General features: G+C 36.1%; 1 protein-coding gene across 1 annotated transcript in view; it reads right to left on the minus strand.

Annotated features, from left to right (window-relative positions):
- Positions 1-6,108: 6,108 nt before the first annotated feature.
- The window catches only part of LOC129928034 (amiloride-sensitive sodium channel subunit gamma-like), a 24,773-nt gene continuing 12,746 nt past the window's right edge, over positions 6,109-18,135 (minus strand). The window contains exons 8-11 of the mRNA XM_056039974.1: positions 16,697-16,754; positions 15,501-15,589; positions 8,967-9,042; positions 6,109-6,383 (exon numbers count right to left, since the gene is read on the minus strand). Of these exons, the coding sequence (XP_055895949.1) occupies positions 6,228-6,383; positions 8,967-9,042; positions 15,501-15,589; positions 16,697-16,754 (379 nt within the window). The 3' untranslated portion in view covers positions 6,109-6,227. The remainder of the gene's footprint in view (positions 6,384-8,966; positions 9,043-15,500; positions 15,590-16,696; positions 16,755-18,135) is intronic.

The raw sequence follows: 18,135 nt of genomic DNA on the forward strand, positions 1-18,135 counted from the left end.
AAAAACATTAACTGGCAATTTGAAATATCAAAATATGGACCTTACTTAACAGCGGCCACCGAAAGAGAAAAGCAGCTATTATTTTTACCTGTACCTATCACTTAATCAGTGGCGTAGCATCCATGGCGCGAAGGGTTTCAATGAACCTGGGCCCACGATCATTTAGGGGGCCCACTCCCGATGGCGTAACAACCATTGCGGCAGGGTCAGATTTACCCCTACGCAACATTAGGACCCCCATGCATGTTAACCAATGACCTAAATTCTGCCAAGTCACTGTTTTTCCTGGCTGGCTCAGGCAACCCATTCCATGCTCTAATAGCACAAAGGAAAAAGGCGCATTTGTACAAATTTGTCCTAGCATATGGAACGAGGAATGTGCCTTTATCTTTGTGTCTTTCTGGGTATTTTTATGAGATTTTGTTTTTGTATTTGAAGATTATGGTTCAGTGTTTTATTTATGATTGCTACTTTACTTTTGAGTCTTCTCTCCTGAAGGCTTTCTAAATTGAGTGATTTTACTATTGGTGTTACTCTAGTCAAATGTGAATATTCGTTTTTTATGAGTCTCACTGCTCTATTTTGTGTGTTCCAGGAGGGGGCATTGTAAGGGAATAAAAAAGAAGAAGGGTTATGAATATTAGTTCTTACATAATACAAACGTTACTTCAAAAAAAGAAGATGATTACGTCCTACGCGTCATGCATTTAGTCATGCATATTAACCAATGACCTAAATTCTGCCAAGTCACTGGTTTTCCTGGCTAGCTCAGGCAACCCATTCCATGCTCTAATAGCACTAGGGAAGAAGGAGCACTTGTACAAATTTGTCCACGAATAACATATTTCTTACGAGGGTGGTTCTGAATTTAGTTTTGGCTCTCAATCTGGCAATATTTAGAAGCTTGCAATCAAATCTGGAATGGGGATAGATGCATTCGGTGGATTTTTTTTTAAACGCGTGGTGGATTAGCATTGAAAAGAGTATTCCGAAGAGGGTTGGGGCCAGGACACATCCTTGTTTGACTTCGCTGTTTATACTAAAACTTTCGGAGCAGGCGCCGTTAAACTGCACAGTACTCACCATATTTTGGTGGAGGGAGACAATTACTTGAGTGGACAGCCTATTATCTGTAAAAAAAAAATTAAAGAGAACAGCGCAAAAAAAATTAGGTTTCAGCTCTGGAAGAAAGCGTGCCATACAAATTAATGTCTGGCTCCTCTACCACCAAAGCGAAAGCCACCTTAAAAACTTGCGACAGATGTTGACAGAAGTGTCTCTCCACAATAGGGCTCCACAGTCACATGAAAAAGTGTCCAACACGTTACGACTGAAGGGGGCCAACACAATCCAACGTAAAACACTCTAAAATATAGCCTAGTCTAGCCTTATTAGCTTTATGTATATGTAACATAACACTCCTTATCATTTATTAAAAGGTTTACGGTAATGCTTATAATGCACTTTGAAACACTGTAAATTCAACTATTAAAGACATTTCGATTGTAGCTGATTAGTTTTTTTATAATTGGAAATGTCAAAGCCGTGCGTCACACAGATGATATACAAACCTGAACGCTTCGTTTTTTTTTAAATGTATACCAACCAGCTTCACGGCTTGAACAATTGTTTCACATGATCCCAGCTTTACGACTCGTTAATGTAATAGCAGGAAGTTACGTAAGACTTGAATTTGATTTTGATAAGGAAGCCTTATTTGGTCTAGACCAGGGGTGGGCAAATTACGGCCCGCGGGCCACATGCGGCCAGCAAGAGTGTTTTATGCGGACACCTACAAATAACAAGCGTGCCCACATATTGTACATATATAAATTAATTGATATTAAAAATAAATAATTTTAAGTATGTATAGAAATTAAAGAAACTTCTGATTCTAATCACTTGTGGGGAAGAAACATTGTCACCACATGTCATTCTAAATAGTTTAAAGCAATGATGCCCAACACAATTCGACCTGCTGGCCATTTTTATTTTCCACACTCGTGTTGTGGGCCACATGCCCGAAAAGGTACACAAAATAAGGAAATCGACCTGAAACAATTTTATTAGAAACCTGTGGATTTATAACTTAGAATAATTAATAGGTTACTTAAAAGTTATCTTCTGTTTCGCGCCGGAAAATGCCTTCTTTTCTCTATTTAAATTGTGAGTATCATTGTAGCTACTTTACCAGCGACTCATTTTATTGCATCTTTTTGCTAAATGTCCCTATCGATCCTTTAATTTCTAGGCGTAGTTTAACAATCTTTATTCACAATGTCGTCATGTTTGTTTTATAATGCCGTCTATATGTTGTTGTTGTTGTTGTTTAAAAAAAAAAACAGCTACACTTTCATTACAAATCAGAAATGTTAGATTATTATCATGCTCCACAAAAAAAGTGAAGATCCGTTCACTTTTCCTGGTAGATTCTAAATTCAGAGTCCAGTTGTAGTTTCTTCGGCATTCTCATTTCATAAACATACACATGTTAAATGTCATGGTAGGCCTACCAATCTATCCGAGAAAAAGTGAGTAGGTACGTAAGTAAAGTTACATTTTTTTTTTATTTTTTTTTTTGAAGGAAAGGGATTTTCAACACTTTGTGCCAACGTTTACGCGGGCCGGATTGAACTTACTCGCGCGGGCCGTATTTTGGGCATCGCTGGTTTAAAGCAAACAATGATTATTCTTATTGGCAATAGTTCAAAACATTCAATCAAAGACACAAACTCAACTAGTATTTATTTAATGCTATGAAGAACTGTGTTGAAAGTGTTGAATTGGCTTGAAACAAGATGGTTAGTGTAACAACTGATGGAGCCCGTGCAATGACTGAGGAAAACGTGTTTCTTAATAAATTAAAGAACCATTTCTCAATCATAAACTCTAAACTGGAAAGTTTGCGCAAAGCTGCATTGAATATCAAACATATTATTGACCCAATCATCTCAGTGATCAAACTTATCAGAGCTAGGAGTCTTAACCACAGGCAGTTCCGAAAAGTACTTAACGATTTGGAATCAAAACATTCCGATGTTTGGTACCAGAGTAATATCCGCTGGCCTAACATGGGCAAGGTAGTGAGAAGTATGTGGAATCTCAAGGAAGAAAATATTATGTTCCTTGAAGGACATGGACTGTGACTTTGTTACTAATATTTCTAAGGAAGAATGGAAGACAGAATTCATGTTTTTCATCGGTAGAATTTTAATTGGTTGCTTGCATATGAAATGTATGTATGTGTTAAATCTTTTGAAACAATTTTTTTCCCATTTCTCCTGACAAGCAAATGAAAACAGGTTTTTTTTCATTTTCCTTTGCTAAAATAGGAAACTAATTTGTGTGAAATGTTTGGATTCCTTGATTGTAGAATTTGGAAGCAAATTTTAAGACGCCAGGGAACTTGGAACCAGTTTTCAATACACTCAGTTCACCATATAGTGCAGAAACTGATCCAGTTTCAGAAGATATATCTCCAAGCAAATTATGACCTGAAAGAAAAGTTCCCCTCAGTTCCTCTGCGGGAACTTTATGAATGCCAGAGACTCAATTTCCACACCTTTAAAAGTTTGATACTAAGCTTTCAGATTATTTGGGTCCACGTAAATCTGTGAAAAAGTGCTTTTAAAAAAAAATAAGTGTAAGAACAGCTCGATGCTGCCTGCCTGTAATTTGACAGCAGTAAACAGGATAACAACTATTAAGCTAGTTCCACAGATTCGGAGTATTATCCACGATTATAAACAGCTAAATTTAAAAAAAATAAAGTTTCCCTTTTAGACCTTGCGATCTATGGGGTTATGTTATGATGATGTTAAGGTCATCTGATTCTATGGCCAACGGTTAACGAACAGGGTCTTGTGGCCTGCATGACCAACGCCTTTACTTTCTCCAAGGTCAGGCTGAGTTGGAAGGACTCAGGGGCGCCGAATTTTAAAATCTCAGTCTTCATCGAGATTCGAATCCACGACCCCAGGTTTGGAATCCAGTCGCTTAACCACCAGCCACCGCATTTACTTAAGTACTGGAGTGATCGTTAACCCCTCCTTTATTTCTTTCTGGGTCTTAGGTTATAACCATGCGTATGAAGGGAATGATCCGGAGGTATCTCTGGCGTAGACTTTTCTCCTTGCAAGTCGTAACTGTCCTGTACGGGACTCGAGTCAATATTGGCCTCTGGCATTGGGTGCTTGTAATCGTGCTAGTATTTGTAATCGTGTTCGCATTATCGACGTCTGTGAATCGTGACCAGTCTGTACTGTGTTATTGTGTGTATCAGTCGTGTTTTATTGAAATAAAGCCTTGTTTCTAAGGTTATGAACTGATTTAGTATATTACAAGTACATCACAATAAGTACAACTTTACATTTGTGGTGAAATGTGATGTAAAAAAGACAATAGCAAAATATAATCAATATTCATATAATTAATTCAGAAATTGCTAACTCTTATTGTTTTTCCTCGGCTGGGAGTGTAAAAAATGCAAATGTATAATACAGTATACATGCAAATTAAAAGACATTAAGCTAGCGTATTTTTCTAAGTTGTTAGTGCATATTTTGTATATAAATAAATATGCACCCCCCCCCATTTCTACATTCTAAATGCGGCCCTCAGTAGAAAAAGGTGAAAGAATCCCCCAACGTCTTGTCATCACGAAAAAGTATCTAGAGGGCGATAACTTGCTGAATTCGAATATAGTTGGGCACTTGGCTTCGTAACAAGCTATTAGGATATTGCTTGTTAGATCTGACTTGTTAGAGGATCACATAGGTCAGGAAGTCAGTACATATTAAATGCTATTCACAAGGCTGACTTTTGAACAGTGGCGTAGCCAAGGATTTGGGGGCTCCGGGGCTTGACCTCTTTAGGGGCCCCTGCATTTTGACATACGATATCCTGACATGAGATAATGGCGAAATATATAATATTTAATGTAAAATCAAATTCTGGACTCCTTAAGAGGCCCGGGGGATTTTCAAATTTGGATCCCCCCCCCCCCCCAACGTAGCTACGACACTGGTTTTGAGTACATCCGAATCGTAATCTTCAAAGGACTTGTTGAGCTCATCTAATAGATTGTGTTATGTCAGTATTATTATCTTATCTTATATATTACAGACGTTCCACTCACTACATTTTTGGTGTTAAGTATGGTCTTGTAAGTTTTTCTTTTTAAAATAATTAGTCATATTCTTGGTCCTAGCTATCTTTAAGTACGAGAAATGCTTCTTTTTCTATGACAAATACAAGATTTGGGCTTTGGGAAAGTTACTCTATTTGAATACACCTGTGCAAACAACTGGTAAAAAATAAACAGAAAAAATAAGCAATTCTAGTTGGGAACTGTTATTTACGTATTACATTGTCAGGATAATTATATTAAGAAAGGTTTTCCCAAATTGTGGATGTTTTCTAGACGTCACCCACCGAAGCAGATAATTTTTTTTTCCTATAAACATTACATATATCAAATAATAAAGGTTTTTAAAATATACATAATTTCAATCAGCGTTGACACCCCCCCCCCCCCAAAAAAAAAAGCTAAGTTGGTTGGACATGTTACATAATCATACCGCCTTTAATAACACAATGCTATCTACCTATCTACCTACCTATCTACCTACCTATCTATCTACCTACCTACCTACCTACCTATCTATCTATCTATCTATCTATCTATCTATCTATCTATCTATCTATCTATCTATCTATCTATCTATCTATCTATCTAACTATCTATCTATCTATCTATCTATCTATCTATCTATCTATCTATCTATCTATCTAACTATCTATCTATCTATCTATCTATCTGACAAGAACACCCCTTTTTTTTCTTTAGGCCAAATCATTGAAATAAATTGTTTTTTTTTTCCAACCAGTTGATTGTTTCCTCCGTTGTGTTACGCTTTTAACTTCATTTTCTACCACTTACGTAATACAGTAACAAATTAGGTTTAATTTCTGCCAATGAGCAATACAAATAATGTGTTAGTGATAAGCCTCTTTCTGCGCTAAAGCATATTACATTAAAAAAAGGCAAATAAAGAAATAAATGAACAGACCGTAGTATATATCTACTTATTTTATTTCTAGTGACAATCCAATTGGTTATGCTTAGGTGGCGGGAAAATAACATGACGTCAATCTCAAAATGAATTTATCGCTTATTTCCCTTGAAAAGACGATATTTTAATATCATAATTAAATAAACAAGAATATTAAGATTTATTTGAATCAACGTTTTTTTTTTGTCTTGCTTGGTAGATAGCCACGACCAGGTCCATCATAAACTGGAAAACTTCAAACACACTTATTATGGACAGGCCAATCCACAATCCAATACATCCACCGAGCTCTGTCAAGAAGTCGATGTTCTGGAAAAGAAAGTATAAGTAGGCCCTGTTAGAACAATACTTTTTCTTTACCAATGCCATTACACTGTCTTTAAAGCTTGAGAATATTAAAAAAAAAAGGAACGTTATCTCTGGAAAGTATCTCAAATGACAAACATTATTTTTGTTTAACTAAGGTAATAATAATAATAATAATAATAATGGCCGCCGGAAGCTATGGCGTGTTTTCCTTCTCTCTGACTCAGTGCACATTCAAGGCCCTTAACATTCCTAGGAACATATTCGTTGCCTGTCAGAGGGCGGTACTGCTGCAGACCTGCCACATCACCAGAAAATTCCTCAGTGGAAACTATTAAAGGGACTACGATGAATTTTGTTTCTCTTTAGCGAAACTCGACCCTGGCAGTGCCAGAGAATGACTACTCGTTCATTTCTAACATAATAATAATAATCGCTGAACAATCCTAAGAAGATTCTCGTTGCCTGTCAGAGGGCGGTACTGCCACATCACCGGAAAATTCCTTAGCGGAAACATAAAAAGGGACTACAATGAATTTTGTTTCTCTTTAGCGGAACCCGACCCTGGCAGAATGAATACTCGCGCGTTTCTAATATAATAATAATTAGTACTTTTTTTGTAAAAAAAAAAATAGGTGCTGTAACTCAGTGATTGAAAGCCTAACCTTTAAGTACTAATAAAATAAAAAATACGTTAAAATACAAGAAAGTAATAATTTTTGCCCAACATTTAAAAAAGGTGCCGGTATGCCGTACCGGTGCGTACCGTAACAAAAAAAAAAAGCCATGATAATAATAAATAATAATAATAATTATGTTCATTATTCATGAGTAAATTTGTCTTACACTTTGTGTATAAAAATATATTATGATTATAGAAACAGAATATAGGCCTACATTAAATTATTTTACGTACACATTATTTATTAAAGGTTTACATTGGATAGATCAATTCTATTCAATGAATGAAATATTTAAGGAACAAAGCACTTGTTTTTGTTTTTTTTTGTCTGTTATTGTATACGATATCTTGTATGGTATGTAATGGTAAAATCTCACAATCCTCTCCCAAAGGGTAATTTTTTGTTTTTACTCTTTATCTCCGTAATTATTTTCCACCTTCAGATATTTTTAAAAACATATTTTCTGCCCTGTTATGATTAAACTTCAATAACAATTTTGTTGGTAATCATTAAACGTTACTTTTAGTAGGGCCTATAGACTTATAGGAGAAGGCATGCTCTTTTTATATAACACAAAATTCAAGATTATAAAGCCAAAAATAAATTTTATTTAATGGGGTCAAATCAACGATTGTATCTTTAATTAGGAGAGAAAGAGTTAAAAATATTTGTAGTCTCTGTTTCTTTCAAACAGTTGTCTGAACGTGGCTTGTTTGTTGTCAATGACCTTACTAGTAGCATTTATAATTTTTTACAGTTTATTTGTATTTTAAATGTTTAGATTGCCAAACCAGGCAGCGATATTGAAATTTAAAATACTTCAGATGCGAGCATGGTAAAACATTGACAAGGCCTTTTCGCTAACAGTAAAGCAAACAACGCGACTATTTTCAGTGGAGAGGTACTAAAAATTAAGATAACACAATAGATGTTCACAATATCACACTTACACTATACAAGAAAAACATAAAAATACTATTAAACAAGGTTACAAAGACAGTTTGTGTGGAAACACAAAGTCGAAATCGGCCCCCCGAAGTGATCCACCCAGGCAGGTAAAAAAGCAGGTATCAATATTTTCAGAAAGAACATCAGAATTAAATTCGATCAAAGACAAATGTGCAGAGACGAATGGAGAAAGAAGGTGCCCCATCGGTCCAGCAAATCAAAGGATAGGTGAAAGTGAATGTGAAGTTGTTGCTTTGTAAATGGTTAATCTCTAATTCCTCAAAAAAAAAAAAAACACAGTTGTTTGATATTTGTAAACATCAAAGAAAATATATTTTACATTCAAATGCCTCGACCAAAGGGACGAAGAATGCTAGAGAAGCTCAATAAAGCAAGAAATGTTCTGGCAAGCTGCATGGAAATTCCTCTAGATCTAGACCTAGTTTAGATCCAGCATCAGAAGGACAACGTGGTGCATCCAGATCGAAAATAGACCGTCCTTTAATAAATACTAATGTTCCAAGTGACATAGATCTAGATCTACAAGAAACACAGCAATTATGAACTATTTCTAATACTAATCAGCTTACTGATTTGATGTCGGATGCACTATGCCCAAATTGTTTACAGTCAAGTTTGACTATTAGAGTTATAAAAGATGAAAACATGGGTTTCGCATCAAAGTTGAAGTTAGGTTGTAGTATTTCTAGTTGTGGATTTACTAAATCAAAAGTTTTCATCTCCAAGAATACATAAAAGTAACTGTTTAATGTGGCATTTGAAATAAACACCAAGATGGTTTTATACAGGTATTATTCATTATTTGTTATACAGCGGTTTTAATGTATTTCTTTTTATCTGTTTATTATAACTATACTTCCTGTATGTATCAGTACTGAACTAATCATACACTGTATAGTGTATAGAGTTCTAGAATGTTCTATAAATAACTTACTGACATATCCGGTTCGTCTGTGTAATGTTCTACAAACATGGAGTCGAAGTAGATATTAAAGTTAACGAAATTTTCCCTGAAAAATAAATAAATAAAATAAACGTACGTGCTGGTACGAAATTCGCCTAGTGCAAAAGAAACGAAGCTGCGTCAGCCAAGAGAAAGAAAAAGAAAGCTGCCCTGTCAGCTGGCCTAAGAACAGATGAATATACATGCACGAACTGTGGCAAACTCTGCCGCTCCAGAATTGGCTTGATCAGTCACTCCAGATTTTGCCCTATCTCAAGACGTAACCAAAGCCAGTGACTCACCTGGGCGCATTCATTGTCTTCCGAGACCAATGAGCCACATGATATGATATTATATATATATATATATATATATATATATATATATATATATATATATATATATATATATATATATATATATATTAGGGGTGTACCGGATACTACTTTTTTATATTCGACCGGAGCCGGATATGATCGGATAGGAAAATTTGATATTCGGCCGAAGCCTGATACCTACATGACTCAAACAGCTCGTTTTACTGAGGTTTTTGCACATCTTCTAAATAATATACCTATATTCATATTATTATTTTTTTATTTACTTTCTTGCTTTAAACTCTATTACTGATTGATAAATTAAAATTAACAGCATTTTTTAACAGATATGCTTATTATAAACTAATCTTTGTAACAAGAGACGGTGTGTGCGTATGTATGAGGCCACTAATTGTAAAGTAGTATGTGGGATGACCCATGTAGAATATATAAACTTATATTTAACTAATGTAATCTTGATTTTATAGTGTAAATCCCTCAAAGGTTAAGTACAACCTAGGTTGTTTAGTTAGTAGATGTTTGTGTTTATGTATTTGACACCATCAACTTGTCAGTAGGCTCGTGTTTTAAAGGCCACAAACCGCTTCTGGTCTGTGCCTAATACAGATAGTGGCTAAGTATATATCTTAAGTAATACCATTAATAACGAGGAGTTACTTGACACTCTGAACTTATTATTAAGAATGTTGTTATCCAATCAAGACACACATATTACAAGAGTAAGATTTAAAGTAAACACGTTAGAAAAAGTAATTCAACAGTAATATTTATTTACAAAATAATGAATAATGCTAATTTATTATAATAATACAATAATAATATACACATTCTTTAAAAGGGAAAGCATTAAAGCACAGCAAAATAAAATGAATGTATATGACAAGATCTAAGTTTCAAAATAATTCATTAGTTGTTACATTAAAGTTGAGTTATTTTCAGAAAAAATAAGTTTTTCAGCATTGTCTGGTATACGTTTTGTACGATAGTCATTGATAATTCGTCCAGCGACGCTGAACAGTCTCTACGATGGCACACTGGTTGGAGGTGGTGTTAGATAGATTTGAGCAACCTTTGCTAATCCAGGAAATCCACTGGCATTGACCTTCCACCATAAAACTGGATCATCTTTTCGATGAATCAGTGGCTCACTCAGGTATTTGGACAGCTCTTCATTAATCATATCTTGCTGGCTTTGTACTTTGACGACCGTTGGTACACTAGCTTTTTCTTGTGCCACCAATTCATCTAAACAGTCAAAAAAAAAAAAAACAACTGGATTCAGCTAACCTGGCCTTTTTTGTTGGCGTTTCAACTGCTTCAGAGAAGACGTGTGCTTGTGTTGCATTGTCACGTAGAACCAAAATGACAGTTTTCACGCGGCATGTTCCAATGGACCTCATTCACCAATCGTAAACAAACAACATTTAGTCACGTGATCATATTGATAAAACAACGGAAAAAAACTGTCACGTGACAGCCATCATGAATTAAACATGAGATCGTAAATTATATAGAAGAGATGGACAACCACGTGGCTAAATGTTGTTTGTTTACGGTTGGTGAATGAGGTCCATTATCAAGTGATGTTTCGAATGATGACAGCAAATTTGTAGCCGTATGCTGGCCATTAAATTTTGTACAATGCAAAACATAGCTGTTTCGGTCAAATGACTCATTCAACCAATGGGCAGTCAAACCAAAATATGATTCAGTGGTATTATCAGCTGTCCAAGTATCCGTTGAGAAAGCGATGCTTTTAGCATCTGATAACATTTAACGAAGCTTTGAAGAAATGTTGACGTCTGGAATAACTCGTTTTGTAAAGTATTTGCGACTAGGCAGAGTGTATCTTTTCTCCAGTACTTTTAAAAATTCAATAAACCCAGGTTTCTCAACTAATTGGTAAGGTTCCATGTCAGTTGCAATCATCTTTGCTATGACCAAGTGAATGCATTTAGCATTATCACTATTAATATCCCACAATTTAGCTTTGTCTAAGACCTCTTTAATCCCTGGTTGCTGCTTGTGTGTGAGGCTTGACGTACTGGCACAGGTAGTGACATAACTTGATGCAGAATTATTAACTGCTGATTTCAATCTAGTCATTTCGTTGAATAAGTCTGGGTGTTTCAAGCGTAGATGATAAATCATAGTAGTGGTTGAGAAGTCTTTAGCTTTGCCTGGTTTACCACGTGACAGTACTATTTTACAAGCTTTGCAAACTTCTTTAGAGTTGTCCATTGTTTTGACATTAAAGTAATGCCATTATAAGTGATGACTTTTTATCAGCCATTATTAATTTTGTCCAATTTACTAAAGGCCCTTGCAAGCCACTTTTATACTGGTGGCTTGTGTAACAAAATATTTTTAGGGGTGTGTCCTGTAGTTCAGCGCCATAATTGACATTTCTCTTCAAGTAAACAAACTTAGTGTCATTATCTAGTGACCTCTAGACAGTGTCAATGTTTCTCAACAATTTGCGTTAACCTATTCTGGCTTAAGAATGGTCAATCTCTATCAATACATTAAGCGTCATGGATTAGACAAATAAGAAGTTGGGGGTGTTGAGTCTGTTGAGTCCTCCCTCTAAAGATACCCCTTATCAGTGTCTTCTATGCTAATATACACAGATCCTTTCTATTTGCATCTACATTAAAATTAGTTTCTAGCTTACTAAGCTATTAAATATAATAATCATTAATAATATACTCTTGGTTTTTAGAGTTGCAAACTATCACTCTTGTAGGTGTGTGTTTTGTATGTCCAACCTCATAATTGACATTTATCTCCAAGTTAGCAATCTCGGTAACAGTGTAGAGGTATTGCTTGTAGTCCAGCCCCCTAATTGAGACTTAACTCAAAGTAACAAACTTATTACCGGGTCAACAGTGTAAAAGGTGTGGCTTGTGGTCCAGACCCAAATAAAAAATCTTCTCCAAGTAAACAAACTCAGTTCCCTCATAAGATGTGACCTCTAGACAGTGTCAACATGTTGACATCTGGCTTAATATGGTCAGCTGTCTATCTGTGGACTAAACAAACAAAAAGAGGTGGAGGTTGCTCATCTCTACCTCTGGAGATATACCCGCACATCTAGACAGATTATCAGCCTGACGTAGTTAAGGAATATTACATGTTTACTAGACCACTCAAAAGTCAAGACAAGCTTTTAAAATGTGCAAGACATCGTTGCTACGTATGTAATGCGAATTTATAATGTAAAGTCTTATTTCTATTTAGATTAACACGCCTTGTCTTTGTACTAAAAAGATATTTGGTGCATAGCCATAATTTTAAAAGCACATTCTTTTATTTGAAACATAATGATAATGATAAACATAATGATAATGATAAACATAATGATAATGATGCGCCTTTATCGTTATGATATCCAGTTTCAATATGCCAAGGGCGAAAATTTGATAATTTGAGTGGAGACCCATCAGAGTAAAAGTGTGATATCCCTGATGTTTGTGTCAATACAGTCGGACTGGCAATACCAGATGCAGTGCTGGAGAAAGTCAGAATCGAGACAAAGAAAGATAGAACAATGCAAACACTGATTCAGTATATCCTCAATGGATGGCCAGACAGACACAATAGTCTATCTGAACTCAAACTATATTTTTCACTAAGAGACATGTTAACATACGAAGACGGACTCCTGTTGAAAGGAGAACAAATAATCATACCGATATCACTTCGCAAGGAAATAGAGGAAAAACTACATGCAGCACATCTGGGAGTAGACTCAATGAAAAGAAGAGCGAAAGAAACAGTTTTCTGGCCTGGATTGTCAGCTCGAATAAAGGAAATAGCCAACTCATGCTACATTTGTCAGAAAAACTAACCAGCAAATCAGAGAGAAGAATTAATACAGCACGAAATAGGTTCTAATCCGTGGGACAAGATTGGAATTGATTTATTACAAAAGTGTGCCCAACAATATCTAGCTATAGTGGACTATTATTCAAATTTCATAGAGGTAGAAAACATGCAGTTGACAACAACACACGCAATTATAAAGAAACTGAAAGTTTTATTTGCAAGATATCCAAGGTCTGTATATCTGATAGCGGGCCTCAGTTCACATCGGAATATTTTTCCAAATTTATGATGGAATGGGGAGTGACTCATTTGAAATCTTCTCCAGGACACCATCAATCCAATGGAAAGGCTGAGTCAGCAGTTAAAATTTTGAAGAACATAATGAAGAAATCTAGAGAATCAAAGTCAGATGCTTATGAAGCTCTTCTGGAATTTTGAAATACTCCAAGGCAAGACACAAATCTAAGCCCAGCTCAGATGTTTTTTGGTCGGATGACTCGAACACTGATACCAAACAAAAGGAGTAACATTAAGATTTCAACATGTCAAGAGAACATTATGAGAAGGAAAGAAAAACGTCAGATGAGTGTAAAAACATCTTATGATAAGAGGTCAAGAAATTTAAGTCAGCTGAGAACTGGACAGATGGTCTATTTCCAATCTCCTAATGACCTTACATGGAGACGTGGAAGAATCTAATCTCAAGTCAACCAGAGAGCTTACATTATTCGAGGTGACAATGGTGCAGTGTACCAAAGAAACAGAGTGTATATCAACCCGAACAAAGAAACAGAAGAAGATATATTTCCCGATACTGATGACAACATACAGGACAATAGAACTCAGGATCAACACGTTCGCCACTCATCAACTCATCATTACCTGCGACCAAGGGATCAGATGAAGAAACCGACAAGATTCAATGACTATGTGTCTTAATGAACTATTGAATGTTGATTTTTAAATGTGATATGTTTCATATTCATTGAAGCGTATATATGTATGTTATGTTTTGTTGTTTGTGTTGTTGTGTTGTTGTTTTTTATGATACTCCCCTGAAATGTTTTTTTTTTTTAAAGAAAAGGGGATGTTGATATGGTGCGCAAAGGTGCGTGCGTTCAATATAATAAAGGATCATTCTCCGCCATGACACTAATGGTTGTTGTTTGTTTATTGCTGACTGTGAACCTAGATCTTAATTAACATATTGGTATAATATGTACATTTGCACACTAATGCGTCAGTTCCTAATATGTCTTCCCTCTTAAACACTAGTTTGTTATTTGTGTAATACGAATTTTCTACAAACGTGAATGTATTTCAGAACTGACATTACTGAACCATGTCCACTTTATGAATATTGGTCTATTTTTTTTATTGACGTGGAGATTTAGTTTGACCACATTCGACGATTTCCTTCATTGAGTATTAAACTTCTTGTTGGACATCGTTTATCAGCGTCGACTACCTTTATATTGTTTGCCTTTCGCCTTGTGTTGTTTCAATATTTAAGTGTTACCTCCGTTTGGCGTAACTGGAAAAGACTTAGCGCGGAGGTGTCTAACAATATTAATAGAAATATAGGTACTACGCAGTAATTTTTATTATCCAGTTTACTATTCGGCAGTGATATTCGGCCGAAGCTGAATATTGCTGAATTATAATAATAATAATAATAATAATATTAATAATTTTATTTATAGAGCGTTGTTAACAAACGAAGTGTAGGCTCAAGGCGCTGTAATAACACTACAAACATAAACACGAGAGCTAAAATGACAGTTAATCTAAAAAAAAGTTTTAAACAGATAGGTTTTAATGTGAAAAATGATCGAATATTCAGCAGAATATTAGTAACTTAGTATTTTGAAGGGGGCGCGTTGGTCGAGTGGTTAAGTGCTTGGCTCCCAAACTTAGACTCCTGGGTTCATATCTCGCGTGGGATTTTAAATTTTGGCGCCCCTGAGTTTACCCAACTGTAATGGTTAACCAACTTTAGCTGGTAAAAGTATAAAGTCGGTTGGTCGTTGTGTTGGTCCTATGACAACCTACTCGTTAGCGGTTGGCCAAAGAGACAGATGGCCTTGACATTAACTATCAACTGCCCTCTAGATCGCAAGGTCTGTAAAGGCAAACTTTACTTTTTACTTTCGTATTTTGGAAGTGCAGGTAAAGCAGACGAAATTCAGAGAGGGGAAGGGGCAGATAGATAAACAGAGAGTCAATAGAAACAAAGAGAAGGGTACTCAGATAGCTCGAGAGAGAAAAGATTTAAAGAGAGAGAGAGAGAAGATAAAGAGATAGAGAAAGGATTAGAGCAGAGAGAAAGAGAGCCAAAAGTATCTTAAAAAACTCTTACAATAAATTTTGCTCTGACTGATTCCTCAATGCGTCACATCTTTTATTTGACATGGCAGTGCGATCACAGATATACTCCAGTAGATACCTCTAGTAGTGGCAGCCAAGAAGTAAATAAAAAAAAAATCGATTATAGCAATTACCGATCATTTAATCATTTCACATAAAACAAAACACAGACATCTCTTCTTTCTCTTCTCTTCTCTTCTATCTATCTATCTATCTATCTATCTATCTATCTATCTATCTATCTATCTATCTATCTATCTATCTATCTATCTATCTGTCTATCTGTCTATCTGTCTGTCTGTCTGTCTGTCTGTCTGTCTGTGTCTGTCTGTCTGTCTGTCTGTCTGTCTGTCTGTCTGTCTGTCTATCTATCTATCTATCTATCTATCTATCTATCTATCTATCTATCAATCTATCAATCTGTCTATCTGTCTATCTATCTATCTATCTATCTATCTATCTATCTATCTATCTATCTATCTATCTGTCTGTCTGTCTGTCTGTCTGTCTGTCTGTCTGTCTATCTATCTATCTATCTATCTATCTATCTATCTATCTATCTATCTGTCTGTCTGTCTGTCTGACTGTGTGTCTATCTATCTATCTTTAAATATAAAGTTGCACTCGCACTAAAATCCACAAGAGGTTCTCGAGTCTACTGAGCATCTGCTGTACTGGGATAGGCCTATTCTGACCGACAAAACGGTAGATTTCAATCGCCCGGATCTGCTGTTCATCGATAAAAAGAAAAAAACCGCTACCATTATCGACATCGCCGTACCACTGTCTCATAATTTAAGAAAAACTGAGATAGAAAAACAAAGAAAATATGGGAACCTAGGCTTGGAGATTAAGCGTCTATGGAAATTGTCCAAAATAACAATATACCCCATTGTTATATCAACCGAGGGGATAATAACAACTGACCTCACAGACACCTTCAAGGCCCTTAACATTCCTAGGAACATTCTCGTTGCCTGTCAGAGGGCGGTACTGCTGCAGACCTGCCACATCACCAGAAAATTCCTCAGTGGAAACTGTTAAAGGGACTACGATGAATCTTGTTTCTCTTTAGCGAAACTCGACCCTGGCAGCGCCAGAGAATGACTACTCGTTCATTTCTAACATAATAATAATAATAATAATAATAGTAATGCATGTTTAGTAATATAGTCTCAAAAGACTCACCGCAGATGCATATGATGGCCATTGAGATAATGTAATCCTGTAAGTAAATGTGTTGGTACTGTAAAATAAAGAAACAAAAGTATATGGATGTCAGATAAGAGACTACTAGACTAGACTTTAGAAAAAACATAACTGCTTTAATTTTAGCTTTAACTCTTTATCTTCGTAATTATTTTCCATGTTCTGACAGAATTGTTCATTTTTCAAATTTGTATATTCTACCTTGTTATGATTAAACATAAATAACATTTTTCTTTGTTATCAGAAAACGTTACTTTTGGTATAGAATTTTAAGAGAATGCATAGAACATGTCTTTATTGATTTCAAGAAAGCTTTCGATCGAGTATGGCACGGAGCACTTTGCGACAATGGAAAAGTACAGCATTAATAAAAACATAATCAAAGTTATCCAGAACCTCTACAAGGATGCCACCAGTGCGGTGTACTTCAACAATAATATTGGGGACTGGTTCAAAACCACAGTTGGAGTACGACAAGGCTGCCTACTGTCACCAACACTCTTCAATATCTTCCTTGAAAGGATAATGGAAGATGCCCTCGAGGGCTATGAAGGTACTGTAAGCAATGGAGGAAGAAGAATTACTAACTTGCGCTTCGCAGATGACATTGACGCATAGCAGGGACAGAAGAAGAACTAGCTGACCTGGTGATGCGCTTTGACAAGACTTCCGCAGCATATGGCAAGCAAATAAATGCCGAAAAAAATCAAATTATGACCAATAGCCATCAGGGCTTTAAAAGAGGCATCAGTATTGGAGGTGAAAAGCTAACTAGTGTTAACAGCTTCAAATACCTCGGAGCTATTGTCTCAGATGAGGGAACAAAACCCGAACTATTGGCCCGAATAGCACAGTCCACAGCAGCCCTTTCAAAACTTAAAATAATATGGAAAGATAAGGACTTAGCCCTCGGCACCAAAATCAGACTGATGCGCTCTCTGGTCATGGCCACATTTTTATATGCTAGCGAGTCTTGGACGTTGAATGCAGAGCTAGAGAGGAGGATCCTAGCAATGGAATTGAGATGCTACAGAAGGATCCTAGGCATCACATTCAAAGACCGCATCACAAACCAAGAAATCAGACAGGGTTACTGTAGCGATCGGAGCCCATGACGACCTGCTAACTATTGTAAAAAGACGAAACCTTAAAACCTTTGGCCACATTACAAGATCTACGGGGCTCGCAAAGACCTTCCTTCAGGGAACAGTGCCAGGAAAAAGAAGAAGAGGCAGACAGAAAAAGCGATGGGAGGACAACATTAAAGAATGGGCGGGCCTGCCATTGAGAGAGGTTCTAAACAAGGCAAAAAAAAAAAGGGAGGAATGGAGAAAGACGGTCGACAAATCTTGCCTGGTGCCCCAACGGTCCAACAGACTAAGGGATAGGTAAAGGTAAAGGTAAATAGAACATATATA

Source organism: Biomphalaria glabrata, chromosome 9 (genome assembly GCF_947242115.1).
Source record: "Biomphalaria glabrata chromosome 9, xgBioGlab47.1, whole genome shotgun sequence".
NCBI lineage: Eukaryota > Metazoa > Mollusca > Gastropoda > Planorbidae > Biomphalaria > Biomphalaria glabrata.